At 40.3% G+C, this 14,281-nt stretch overlaps 1 protein-coding gene across 1 annotated transcript in view; it reads left to right on the top strand.

Moving 5' to 3' along the window:
* Positions 1 to 14,281, top strand: part of prkcz (protein kinase C, zeta) — a 70,097-nt gene that overhangs the window by 42,341 nt on the left and 13,475 nt on the right. Inside the window, exons 10-16 of the mRNA XM_076167117.1 lie at positions 1,041 to 1,138; positions 1,944 to 2,030; positions 3,964 to 4,099; positions 4,667 to 4,754; positions 5,584 to 5,703; positions 8,495 to 8,574; positions 10,118 to 10,207. Of these exons, the coding sequence (XP_076023232.1) occupies positions 1,041 to 1,138; positions 1,944 to 2,030; positions 3,964 to 4,099; positions 4,667 to 4,754; positions 5,584 to 5,703; positions 8,495 to 8,574; positions 10,118 to 10,207 (699 nt within the window). The remainder of the gene's footprint in view (positions 1 to 1,040; positions 1,139 to 1,943; positions 2,031 to 3,963; positions 4,100 to 4,666; positions 4,755 to 5,583; positions 5,704 to 8,494; positions 8,575 to 10,117; positions 10,208 to 14,281) is intronic.

The following is a 14,281-nucleotide window of genomic DNA, read 5'->3' as shown; positions in this document are numbered from 1 at the left end:
GAAGATATTACACTGAGGAATATTCATGGAAGTTTACAAGGGAGTGTTTTGTAACTGGCTTATAAGTGTAGAAATGTTTTCAGGTCTGGTAGAAGCAGATGTAAAGTTTGCTGACAACTATTCTTTCTCTTGACCATGTTCAGTGTGGTGCACACAATACACACACACATACAGCTGAACTTGTTTCAAACATGACTGTTGTAGTCTAGTTGCCATCAAACGTGATTTCCCGGCTTTGTTATGCAAAACGCTAAGGCTAAGAGAGAATCAGATCATCAAAATATTTATGAAACATTTGCACTGTAAAGGCCCAATTTCTCCTGTGTAAAGCGCTCTGACCTGGTGTGTATTAAGCTGGGTCAGCACACAGAGCCCTTACTCTCACACTGATCCCTCATCACAAATGAGCTGCCACTGGTTAGGCTGCTGTAGGGAGATACAGTGATGCATACAGATCCTTCAGTGTGACACCACGTCATGTTTTGAACTAATTTGACGGTTGTTGTTCCTCAACCTGGGAGTACTGCTATGCTGTGTTCTACTTAAATGCATTGACCTTACATTCCAAATGGAGTCTGTGGCTGGTTGAAGGCTGTTATGAAGAGCAGCAGGCCTGGGGGCAGCCAATAAGAGCCACTGGTCTATGGAAGAGGCCTATGAATAGATTAGTGAGGGATGGAGGCAAAGCAGGATAATGTGAAGGATGAAGCTGGGAAGAGAGTAGGGACTGAGGAACAGATGGAGAGATGGAAACAGTGAGTGGAGTGAATGAAAGGGCGGGAAGAGGACTCATAGGATCTGAAGGCAGAATATCATATAACATACTGTAAGGTACACACAGATCTATACAAAATGTCTCAGGAAGGCTACAGAGTGTAATAATTATGTGTGTGAGTGGACAAACTATCTGTTTACTCTGTTGATACATCTGATTGCCATCAGTTTTCTTCCCAATCATTCCTCCTCATGGTCCTAAATGGATTGCCTATAGACTGTTTCTTCATGCCCTCCTTTCTCTCTGTACATCATTCTCTCTGCAGGATATTGACTGGGTGCAGACAGAGAAGCACGTTTTTGAGCAGGCTTCCACTAATCCATTCTTAGTCGGCCTCCATTCTTGTTTCCAGACAGAAAGTCGGTAAGGACCTGACACTTGTTGACTGTTTTTAATAATGAAACTATGCACTTCCATTTCCGGGACCTGCCAATACTCCACGTGAATGTGAAAACCTTAGAGCTGGACCAGCTAGTGGTGACTAACACACACACACACACACACACACACACACACACACACACACACACACACACACACACACACACACACACTCACCCTCTTTCGCTCTCCAATAATGACAGAGGTCTGGCCCTGGGTGACCCCTGAACTTGTCCTAAGTACTGTTTCAAGGCTTTGTGTATGTGCTTAGTATTCTAGACTTGACATATTTAGCCACAAAACTGCTACATTCATACCTAATAATTCCACAATGGTCCTTGTAGTTTCCAGGATGCCCAGCAGGTAGCAGCATTACATCAGTAACATACAGGAGACCTACTATCCTGTTGTAGAAATTACTTTCTACATGTGTGTTGTGTGTGATTACTTGCTTGAAAAATAACACCCATGATGTTAAAATGTTTCTATTGTATTTAACATCCTAGAACTCCAATAAATACATTTAAAAAAAGAAAGAAGAAAGAAAACTCAAAATAATTCAATATTTTCAAAACCCACCCATCGGTTGGGTTTTGGTGTCAATTTCCAACATTCCTTTATGGATTAACGTGTTCAAAGTTGATCGATGTCAGCAGACACAGGAAGCACAAAGTAGTTGCTGATATACTTGTTATAATCTTTTATGACCAACTCGGGTCTTGTAAATGTGCAGGGCAGGATGCTTGTGTAAGTCAAAGAGTCACATTGGTACGTTGATGTTTTACAGGTTGTTTCTTGTGATTGAATATGTGAATGGAGGCGACCTGATGTTTCATATGCAACGGCAACGAAAGCTCCCAGAAGAACATGCACGGTAAATATCCATCACTAATGTAAAGAAAAAAATATCCATTCATCATTTTCTCTGACATGCTGAACCAAATTTTTAGGAAATGAAAAATGCACAGGTCGATGTTATAAATCATGTGTTCCTAAACCCCTGCATCTTTCCTTCCCTCCTTCCCTCCTTCCCTCCTCCCTCCTCTCAGGCTTCTTTGGCTTTACTGTGAAAAGAATAAACATGCTCAAAGTGATTTTTACTGTTGCCACATTCAACATGTAATTGAAAAATCTTTAGTTCAAGATAAGGTAATGCTGAGTGGCCTTCAGGAATAGCTTCAGCTTCAGCTCAGGATGATTCAGTGAGTGATTTTCTGATTACATTTTGGTTAAGTTGACATGGTGCAGTCAGCTAGTAAACCAGCACACAGGTAACAGTGTGCGCTGGCACAAGGCTGCTCCCTGTGTGTGTGACTGCAGGATACTGATTGATGCTGATTGAACACCTCCTCCCTGGTTCCTTTGTGTTGTGTATCACTGTGTTATGTGAAGCACAGGGTGTGTGTAGATGTTGTCTCCTGTCTGAAGCAGTAAGAAACATCTTCTGTGTTTGGGCTCAGGACACTCGGGGTGAAGAAGCTTATATGTGCACTTTCTTTGTGCTGTGATCATAAAATGCCGCTCAATAGCATACCTCCTTTAAGTACTTCTTACAAAATATATGCTTCATAGAGTGCTTTACAAGCACTTTGTGGACTTGGCAACGCTGCCAAAAAACAGCCCCCATTATTCATTGTGCCTGTCTTCTTGCGGGGCACTCCAACTGTGGCACTGATCAAGGTTGGATCAAAGGCTTGGTAATTTAGAGAGGCACCACCGGGCCCCTATCGGGTTCTACAATCTGTATTCTCGAGACAGTGGCTGTACATATGCAAAGCAGCATGTTAATCACTCATAATGATTGTACATATTCATAAGCAGAGCTCTTGGAGCGCCCTGCTGCATTCCCCCATGCAGTGGGGGAGGCGTTCGGTGGGCAATGGATGCAGCTTATTTCAGTCTGGATGCCAGCAATGAAGTGACTGTGTACAATTGAGGCTGTCAGTGTAAGATTGTGGGGGTGTGATTTGGGATTTCACCGTTTCCCTGTCAAACACGTCTCCACTCCAGCTCCCTCCCTCATGTCTCTATGAAGGCTCCTGTGTTAATGTAGGCTTTTCTCTATGACACACAGTACACAGTAATTACAAAGATGGAGAGGAAACGCTGGACTGACTCACCGTAGAGATGAACTAAGCACATCTAATAATGCTCATAATCAGGCAGAAGTAGGTGAATGTTAACCGTAAATGTCAATATGTTCACTTTATTATCAACTTGGGTAATACAAGTCTGTTTATAACGCTTATTTATACTGCTGAACCCAATGAACAGCATGAAACAAAAAACAGTAGTGGGTTAACATTGTTGTCTCTCTCTGTGATGGCCTCGTCACTGCTGGAGAGGCTCCCACCCTCCACCCCAAACTGAGAAGTGTGTATAGAGACTGTATGGTATTGATCTTTCCAAGGCAAAAGCCTCAAGTCCAAGTCAATTCACAAGTCTGTGGTGTCAAAATCGCAAATCTTTTTTGATTTTGTCATGTTGCGATTCATGTTGTGTCAACTGTAAGCTCTACTAGCGCCCCCCCACAAGCTAAGAGCCTGGGATTGAATGGTACAATAAATATATACATTACAAATATACAAATATGTATTTATATGTTAGTGTGCATGATCTAAAAAGCAGTTCTTGCGAGCACAGAAGATACAAAAAAATATTTTACACATCCTCTCTTGGATTCTTCATGAATGTACTTAACACATTTTTTTTAAAATGTGAATTTAATTGTGAAATATATTGCTTGATCATATCTATGGTACCCATGGAGTCCTCACTCTGCTCTGGATGTCTCTGCATCGTTACAGATTTTATGCTGCTGAAATCTGTATTGCTCTGAACTTCCTGCATGAAAAGGGGATCATCTACCGAGACCTGAAGCTGGACAATGTTCTCTTGGACCACGATGGACACATTAAGCTTACAGACTACGGCATGTGCAAGGTTAGAGATGTATTGATTCATGTCGTATTTAGTATTGAGGACATATTGGCAGCACTGAGCGTATGGACTTTTCTTATTCCAACATTTACTGATCTCTGCTGTAGAGCTCTGCACATGACAGATTTTTTTAGTGTTGTTACTGCAAACACTTTGTCATATTTTGTCCCGTTCCTGCCCTCATCAAGTTCTGCCCTGCTTGCAAAATCCTGCTCCATAATAATAATAATAATAACCGTAATGCTGCTTGAGGTGCTTCCCTTCCAGTCCTGTCACTCAACCCCCGCCTGTCCATAACAGAATCAGGTCTTCATGTTAGATGAAGCTGTGTGTGTGGGAGAAGCCCTTTACAGCCGCGTTGACCTCTGCTCAGTGTATAAGAATACATTATTATAATAAGACCATAGCTGCTTCTATTACTACCTACTACTATTGGTAATAATAATTAATAAACCATTAATTTTCAGGCATTTTTAGACAGAACGATAAGAGGAAATCATAGAGGAACTGATCTTTGAAGCACAGCAATCACTTTTCTCTTTTTGGTGCCTTGGTTCTTTGTCCACTCAGGAGGGGATCAGACCAGGCGACACCACTAGTACTTTCTGTGGAACTCCCAACTACATCGCACCAGAGATCCTCAGAGGAGAAGACTATGGTGAGTACTGGAGAAACTTGGATCAATGTGGATATCCAAAAGTGTGTCTCAAAATAATTGTATGTAACATATGAACAGTACTGACCTAGCATCTTAACACATGGATTGTAATCAGAAAATATGACTCTAATCCACAATGGAAACAAGCCACCATAATCCTTCTCCCCACCTTAAAATACAATGAAGTCATTATAATATATGTTTATTATTGGTTTATAATATAATCAGTCCCCTGTTTTTGTTTACCTTCAACTGGGAAACTAACTGTTTGAACTGTAAACAGTGGATAACACAGGATATGAGCCGTGACAAGTAAGAAGTAGTTCAATTCAGGATGAAGACATCATGATCTGTGGTGAAAATAGATGGCATTCATTTAAATGTTTATTTTCATAGAGAAAGTTTGTAGGATGGGCATTCATCCTGCACCAAGTTATCAAAACTGCACAGAAGAATTTCTAAAGGTTTGAAGAACTTTAATATATCCACAAGTGACATAAATAAGTGACGCCATTTTATTAGTACTGAGCACTGCAACAGGGGCTGCAAATTAGCATCAGTTAGGTGTCAAATACACACTACATCAGTTTGATTTCATGTTAAACCGTAGCTGTAGTGTTTCCTAACAAACGCAAATGTGTGTTTCAGCTTTGTCTGAAGCAGGTCCTTGCTTCCTGCTATTTGGATACATTTTGTAATTTTCCTCTCAAGATTGCGATTTAGTAATGGCAGAGTAGAGTATTGTGATTGTTTGTGTGATTCTCTGTACATGAATTGTGACGACATGCTGGGTGTAATTTGGAAACAAATCTTTCATGTGCTCCTCCAGGCTTCAGTGTGGACTGGTGGGCACTGGGCGTTCTGATGTTTGAGATGATGGCTGGGAGGTCCCCGTTTGACATTATCACAGACAATCCTGACATGAACACAGAGGAGTACCTCTTTCAAGGTGAGATACAGTCTGCCCAACAACAATCTATTTGTGTTTAGGGAAGAGGAGCATAGAGGAGAGGAGCATATTGTGAAATGAAATAATATTGAAACCGCATGGCATTTAAACAAAAAATGTTAATTTAACCCCTAAGGAGAACACACACATAATACAGTGACTGACCAATACAGGGAAACAGATTCCATGTAAGGGAAAGCCTCTGTTCAGCTCATTTTATTTCACGCCTATGATGCACAGTGTAGATTGATGTCTGATTCAGACCAAGAGAGATCAAAGACCTAATCACCTATTGTTTCTCTTGTCACAATTTATATTGATGAAAACCATCAAATTTGACATCATCTGTTTTCCACTTTGCAAATTAAACATCGTCATTACTCATGGCACGTTTCAAACTCAGTGGACTTGATTACACAATACTAGTGGAAAAACTCTGCCGGGCAAATGGATAATTTCAGACTGGATAAGCTGAAAGATGCACCACGAATGATGTGATAAACAACCTTTAATGAAGAACCCTTAGCACAGATATTTGTTTGTTTTTTTAATTTACCAACATGCTTTTACCATATTTGGACAGGTGCTGTATTCTTTTCTCTGTTGGCTTTAGTTAGCATGCTTCTTTTAGCTTAGCTTTAGGCTTCAAAAGTATTTATTTATTACATTTTCACTTCTAATGAAGCTCACTCAAAAAGTACTTAATGGTTTCTCTCAGCAATGGAAGTGGAAACTGCTTATAGAAACCACTGCATGCTACAAGCCCTTAATTGTTCACGTGGTCACATTAACAATGGGCACTGCGCTAGTTACGCTGCCGAAGTTACAGGTTCTGTGTTGCGCTGCCTGGTGGAGAATCTCATCAACTTTCATTAAATTGATGGCACTTTTTTTACTTTTATTGTTTTGCTGCTTTGGTGGGTCTAAATGAGTCACAAACCAAGGTCTCAAGTGCCTTGTGGGCAATATGTAAGGCTAAGCTAAACGATTTGTGGCTTTGAAAGCAGGGAGAGTTTCAGTCTGTTACCATTTTATGTAACTGGTATTTTGTGTATTTAAGACACTCATTTTTTAAGAGGTTTCATATTTTAGATTAAAGGTTTTGAAGAGCAGAGAAAATATGATTTCCAAATTACACTCTAATTCAATAAACAAGCTTCTAATGAGTCATTCTATTGGCCCTGGCTCACTTGTAATTGGTCAGTGTAAACAAACAGGAACTACATTTCAAGATAGTCAACATTTTAGTCTTATTTGGTTAAATCCATGTGTGATTTAGATTTTTAGTGTGACTATTTTTGCCCACACTAGTCAAAATGGCACATGACTCCCAGATGAATGTTGAAATGTCTTAAATCAAATTTTACAGTACAGTGACTGCATCATCGTCAGTATCTTAGACATATTTGGGCCAAAGACTATAGGCCCCAGCAGAGAGAAACATAGTATCTATCATCCTGTTTGCATTCATGGTTTTTCAAGCCTTCCTCTTACATAGCACATCCCCTTCCCTCCCTCTCTCCCCCTCCTCCCCTCCCTCACCCACACACCCACACACATTTCCATAGCAGAAATTCCTCCATACCACTGCAGCCTTGTGTGACGCTTTACATCTCTGCTGTGACTGTCAGTGGCATAGCATGGCACCATGGTTAGCATCTGCCACCAGTATCTTCCTTCTGTCGGCCTCAACGGCAGAGCACCAGGTTCCTGGATCAATGCCTGCCAACGGAAACCAAACCCCTTCACTATAGGAGCCACCAGCCATATGTCATCTTGCTAGATCTCATGCCAGGTCTTGCTCTTGGTATTGGTGCTATCCACGCAAACAACAGAGCTTTAGACAGACAAGACAGCTAAAGACTGAAGAATGTTCCAGAATCAGACACAAAATGGGACGAGTGATAAAATACACCTTCCATCCCATGAATAACCAAGTAGTCTTATTTGTTGGGATGTTTCTGGTACATGGTTGGCGCCTTGCATGAACAGAAAGGCAAATGGATTGTTACTGTACTGTTTTTCCTCTATAGACTGTACTTAACTCAACAATATTAAAATGAGGCACAGCCATTTCAGTGAGGAATTCACCATGGAAGAGACGGACATTAATCAGACCACCATTATCTCAACAATGCAACAATATTGTGTCTTTGGGTCGCAAGGACCAAGATTCAGAATCTAGGAACTAAACCATGATTCATGTTAAGTGCTTATATTTAATCACCAGAAAAAAAATGCTTGTGTTCAGAATATATAAGGTTTGTGTGTAAATTAAACATTTCAACGCTGTCTTATTGTTAAATGCCAAATCACTTTCACCCATCTGTCCCCATCACTGTTCTCCCAAAGTCCTGCATTGAGAAAAATCACTCCAATGGACATAAATGGAAGCAGCATATGAACATAGTAATAGGTATTGCACTGTGTATTTGGACTGCAGCTCCTTTTGAATCAAAATGGACTTGCTTGGCAGTGACCACATATCTTTGATAACAAACAAACACGCTGTCCAACGTTGCTTGAAGAACTAACCTATGAGACGTTTGAGGGAAAAACATTGTTATTTTTTAGATAGTAGAGCTGTGGGAGTCTCAAGGCTGTGGCTTCACCATTACAAGTGATGGAGAGAACAGAGCGGTGTCCTCTGTATCTCCCTTTCACTCTCAGGCAGCAGATGTAGTTAGGCCAGACTATGAATCATCCTCCCCCATCTTCACAATTGTCCTTTTCCTTTCTGTCTCTTGCTCTCTTTTTGTTAATATCTCTCTATCTCTCTTTTTGTCGACAGTTATTCTTGAGAAGCCTATTCGTATCCCAAGGTCCCTGTCGGTGAAAGCTGCGAGTGTGCTCAAGGGCTTTCTAAACAAGGTAAGAATGGCCCAATCACAGCCAGCCCCTTCTGTACAGCAATGCTCAGTTAAATCACCATGTGTGGGATCATGGCCAAGGACTTGTGCCATGTTATGGACAGCCAACATGGCAACGACTCTTTAAAGTTTCTTCATGCAGGCTGCTGCATATGTGTTAGAGCCTGTGATGGTAAAAGCAGCACAACAGAAGTGGCAGAAAAATTAACTGAGCAAATGGGGAGATTTGTATACAGTTTACTGCAACTGGAACCTGCAAAGTCAAAATGTAGAACATACCCAATATGGCATGTGAAAGGTTGTTACCTTGTGAAGGAAGTCTTACTCAAAATGTAATGAAATGTAATGTAATTATATATATTGTGACATCGTGAGGGGCTTTTCCCCCCGGATGTCCGTTTCAGGCAGTGCTCTGGTGTCCACACATACAAGTAATACAAGTGTGGTTTACAGCAAAACAAGGTGCTTTTAATTCACCCAACAAAAGGTGTCCTTGGACACAAGGTAAGGTCTGTCCATTAACATCAAAAGTGTCAAAAGTAACAGGCGTTCGTCGAGGTCCGCCCCCAGCTCTGGCCTGGTTTACCTCTCGCCAGCAGCGGGTCTTCTTACCGGACCTCGGCCCTCGGAGCTCTCAAGATCGGCCCTCGGAGCTCTTCCTCTTCTCTCTCAGATCTTCCTCTACTCTGTGATGCGCCACAGGTGTGGCACGATGTCCAGCCTCCCTGTAGCTCTCCTGTGCCACCAACAGAGGGGGACATCTCTGTCCTTCGAGGCTCAGCCTCTCATGATGTCACAATATATATAATTATTATACACATAATAAATAAATCCCTTTCCATACTTCTAAACACACACCACACAAATTCCGACCCGGCTGTAAATAACTAAGAAAGAGGCAAGAAACAGACTGATTAGAAAAAAAAGTGGATATGAATTTTGCAAAAATGTATATGATGCATTTTCAGCCTTGTCCTGGTGTTTTCGCAGCAGGGTTTAATGCACAGGGGCGCTTCTGTTCATGCAAACAGCCACGTAGCTTTTCACATGCACTTTGCTTGTGTAAGTCATCGCCATAATTGTTGAGATGAAAAGAGTGCAGTCCGAGTTTCTCTATTGGTGGGGGCTGTGTGTACACATGTACCGTACATGCAGTGCATGATGAAACACTGGACTGGAGTTAATTAGTATCAAATTTGTCCACATGGCAATTAGTTAGTTTTCGGAAATATATATATACCCCCTGGACTTTATTACCGTCCAGATTAAGTAGGAAGCAGGCTGCACTGACAGTAAGCCTGCATTGTTAGGTAGTGAAAGAAACTGTGTGAATCCACGTCTCAGATGCTGAATTATGCAGGATACTGTAGCACTGTTGTGCTTTGGAAGATTCAGCTTCAGTTTGAATGAGTGCAGGCATGTTGCTAAATAATTAAACAAGTGATAGAAATTACAAGATAAAACCCTGAAATGGAATGAATGTATAAATTAGAGGTGGAACTGCTTCTGTTTTGCTTCCTGACCAGTTGTCTTGGTTCCAACAGGATCCTAAAGAGCGGATGGGTTGCCAGGTCCAGACAGGCTTCACAGACATCAAGTCACACACATTTTTCCGCAGTATAGACTGGGAGGAGGTAAGAGCTGACTGGCTGATGATTTCTAATAATGCAGGGAAGTTGTTCATCAAGTCATCACTGAGGTCTGATGAAGAGTTTAGAATTAAAATTAAAAATTCAATTCAATTCAATTCAATGTTATCATAAAACATGTTAGATATTACAGCTCTATAAATGACTATTTTTAGTATTTAGCAGGGAATATTATTTGGATCAATAGGCCTCATTCATAACTGTTAATACAACCTAATTGATTCTTATCCAGTGTATTACAACAAATTCAGGACATTTCTGAGATTCAGCAAAAATGTTCATACCAGAAAACCTTTGCAGGTACAGAAACATTAACATTAACATCAAACAAACAACTCATTCTCCATAGTACAAGATATGAGAGAGTGTCAGCGGCTCCGCTAACCTCCTGTGTGTGTGTCATTGTGCTTTGGGGAGCAGATGGACACTGTGGAATGGAATGAGAGCATTAAACGTGCAGTCTAGAACTCTTGAAACTCTTGACAAAATGTATTTTTAGAGAATTTGATGAAATCCCCATCATGTCCTTGTATATACCGAATAGGTGACATAATGCTGCAGGCTCATTTGAAACTAACGTGTGCTTGCGCGCGACAAAACAAGCCCCCTGGACTGCGAACAACAAGTTTCCCTTTGGTGGTAACAGCCTCCATCTTAAATATGATGAAAAGCTACAAGCAAAAGAAACGCGTCTCTCAGGATCCGATGCGTATCCGTGCTGGACGTGTCTGTATCTGATGGAGACGACTCAAGACCCAGAGAGGATTTGAAAGCGATGAGGACCTTCATTTAATGTGCACAGGTACTGTTACTTTGATTATAAACTGGACTTTACACGCAGTATATAACGTGAAAAGATGCACCTTTGCAATTGTTGCATCATATTAGTAACTACTAAAGTAATCCTTCTATAACTGGACAGCAGCCACGGTTACTGTGAGCAATGTATTATTTAGAATGTCGTCGTCTTCGCTGAGCAAGATACTGTAAACCAAACACTTTGGAACAGTGTAACCAAGGTTACCAGCTTTTCCGTGTTGTACTCTAGTTGGTTTGAAGCTGTTTTTGGAGCTGAATTAGCTCAAAGCTGCGCAGCCACAAAGAGCTGCGTTCATACTGTTTAACCTTTAGTTCAGTTGTACTGTGGCTTACTGGTGTTGATCATTGTGAAAGTATTTGCGTCATGTAGTTAATTTTAAAAGCAGGTTTTGGATTCATCTCTACCACATTTAAGTCTGCATGGTTTTAAGTTTCCGTCTTTTGGTTTTGTGACGTATCCAAATGTCGCAATCATGTGTCTCTTGTCTTACATTGTTTACCAATGACAGACTGGTGTGTGTGTGTGTGGTGGAGATGATATTTGATTATGTCTAACAGACTCAGCCTGAACTTCTCTCACGTCTCTCATGTATATTTCTGTGTAACTGTATTAGGTTTGCATACAGGAAGCAAGACTACAGTTACTGTCCAGAAGCTCCAAAGCCAATACAGAGGACATACAGTCACAACATCAGACGACCAGACAGTGTTGACTGACTCACAAATACTCATCATGATGATTATGTGATTGGCTATTGTGCATGTACTGTAAATCTGACATTAATTTACACAATGATTTAAAAGAAATTAAAGATGTAAACATTGTGTTGCTTTTGGGATTTTCTTAAAAAAAAAAATCCCATTGCTTGGGAACACAAATAACTAAATTAACTTAAATATACTTAAATATACAAACCGCAAAACAGTGATTTAAAATTTTTTTTTGACCCATACTTAATTGAAAACAGTACAAATACAAGATGATTAATGTTTTAACTGATCAACTTGTTTTTTTATACATATACACTTTTTAAATTTTAAATTTGATGCCTGCAACATGTTCTAAAAAAGTTGCGACAGGAGCAATGTAATACTGGGAATGTTGAGGAATGTCCAAAATATATTCCACAGGTAAACAGGTTAATGGGGAACAGGTCATGATTGGGTGTCAAATGAGCCTCCATGAAAAGCTTGGTTGCTTGAAAGAAGGATGGTTCCAGATTCAGCAGTTTGCGTAAATCAGCTTTAGAATTAAATATGCCAACAGCTTTAGAAGGTTTCACAGCACATGATGGTTAATTCAGCGATTTCACCATCTATAGCCCATAAGGTCAAGGCTGAAAAGCAGGACTGAGTGTCTGTGACCATCCAGCTCTCAGACAGCACCCAGCATGCCTCTGTGTTGGAAGTCACCACATGGGCTGGGGAATACTTTGGAAAATTATCAGTAAACACAGTTCATCTACACGTTTAGACTGAGCTACACAAAGAGGCACATAGCAACAACACTATCCAGAGACGCTGCTGACTTCTCTGAGCTGGAGGCCTCTGAGGCACGGAGGAAACTTCACCACAGGGTGACTTCCTCCCTTGTCCTGTTTGTTTGTTCCCTTAATTCTGCTGCTGACAAGACTGCTACCACTCCTTTTTTTCTCAACAAAACTTCAGGATTCTTTTTCCTATTTCTTCTTCTACTCCTCGCTTTCTTTGGATGGGATCTTTTCCTTAATTTATTGTTGACATGTTGCCCTAAAATGCTACACCTTTATAAGTAGTTTTTGTTGTGTTTACTTATGCCAATATCATCTTGATTAGAACTCGGTTTCAGATGAGTTGAGACGGGTCCTGAATCAGATGTTGACTTTTGTTCAAACGCTCAGGCACTCAAAAATATGCTGATATTAAGGAATAAGGCTCAATGTTTCAGGTTGGTGAGCTCAAGCAGTGTGAGGCAGGTTTTTAGTTTGTTCAGTCTGACACTGATAAAGCCGTCAAGTCAAACTGGTCAGGCATTTGATCAGAGATTTAAAATAAAAAAGATTTTTCCAGCTACATCCATACAATAAACAATAATTGATATCTGGTTAGTTAATGACCTATAATCTCCCTCTAAATAGCTAATAACTACATATATTATATGTATTATGCAAATATAACCAGCAGTCATTGCTGTTTGGACTGCTAATCATTCTTATTTATCTTGCATGTAAGATTATGCTTTAAAATTAGCTGTTTGTTTATTTAAGCGAATAATCAAAGCATAACAAAGTGCAACCCGACCTGTTTGGATCATTTATTTTGCTTCAGGCTTGCATGCATGCATGTAATGTACAGTTTATGCATTTAATGGTTATTGTAACCCAGAAATCCTAAGATTTTCAGTGTAAAATTAATGCTGATTAATAATACATTTAGGACAAAACATGGAATATTTTCTATAATGTTGTATGCACATTACACGATTGTCAACTGCAATATTATCACAGTATTACTGCAAAAAACATCTTTAGTTAGACATGTTGAAGCTTAGCAAGAGGGCATTTTGCTTCATTTGAAGACAAAATGTGCTCTGCTGACGGTTTGCAATATGGACCAAACGATGCAAAGGAAGCTTTTCTTTGTGTTGTGAAGCTTTTGACAGTTGAGTGACCGAGTTACTTTGAAAAGTTTCAGAGACCATTTTACAAGTTATGCGGTTGTCGCCCTGTTTTGATGTTGGTGCCCCCAGACATTTCTTCTGAATAAGCAGAATGAGTGTTTCGCCATAACTTTTGTTGATTTATTTTGGCTCACTTGGATTTTTTTTTGTTGGTTCAGTGTGAAGCCAAGGAATGAATGAATTCAATCTTAAAGGTTTAGTCCCTGATTCAGACCAAAACAAGCAAACTGTGGGTCTGAAAACATCCTAAAACTAACACACAAAGCACTGAACACACATTTAAAACGGATGAAGTATGAATTGCAAAGGTGGAGTACCATTTATTCTGCTGTGCATAATGTACAACCACAAGGGTGTACTGACAAACAGCTGACAGCTGATGGGGAGTTTGGGGACTCTGCAATCCAACAGTTCACTCAGAACGACAACACAGAATCAACAACACATGCCCACATTTAATGCCATTTAGTGCTGAGAACAGGGAACAGTTGTCAATGTAGATTTGATTTGCCTCTGTCAAACTGGAAGGCAAGTCTCCACTGTGTTTTACCAAGACATTAAACAACACAGAGGACACGCCC

The sequence above is a fragment of the Genypterus blacodes genome, unplaced genomic scaffold (assembly GCF_046128005.1).
Source record: "Genypterus blacodes isolate CSIRO-AG114 ecotype Tasmania unplaced genomic scaffold, CSIRO-AGI_Gbla_v1 ptg000156l_1, whole genome shotgun sequence".
NCBI lineage: Eukaryota > Metazoa > Chordata > Actinopteri > Ophidiiformes > Ophidiidae > Genypterus > Genypterus blacodes.
The sequence above is the reverse complement of the archived record's forward strand: the minus strand, read 5'-3'. Positions and strand labels throughout refer to the sequence as shown.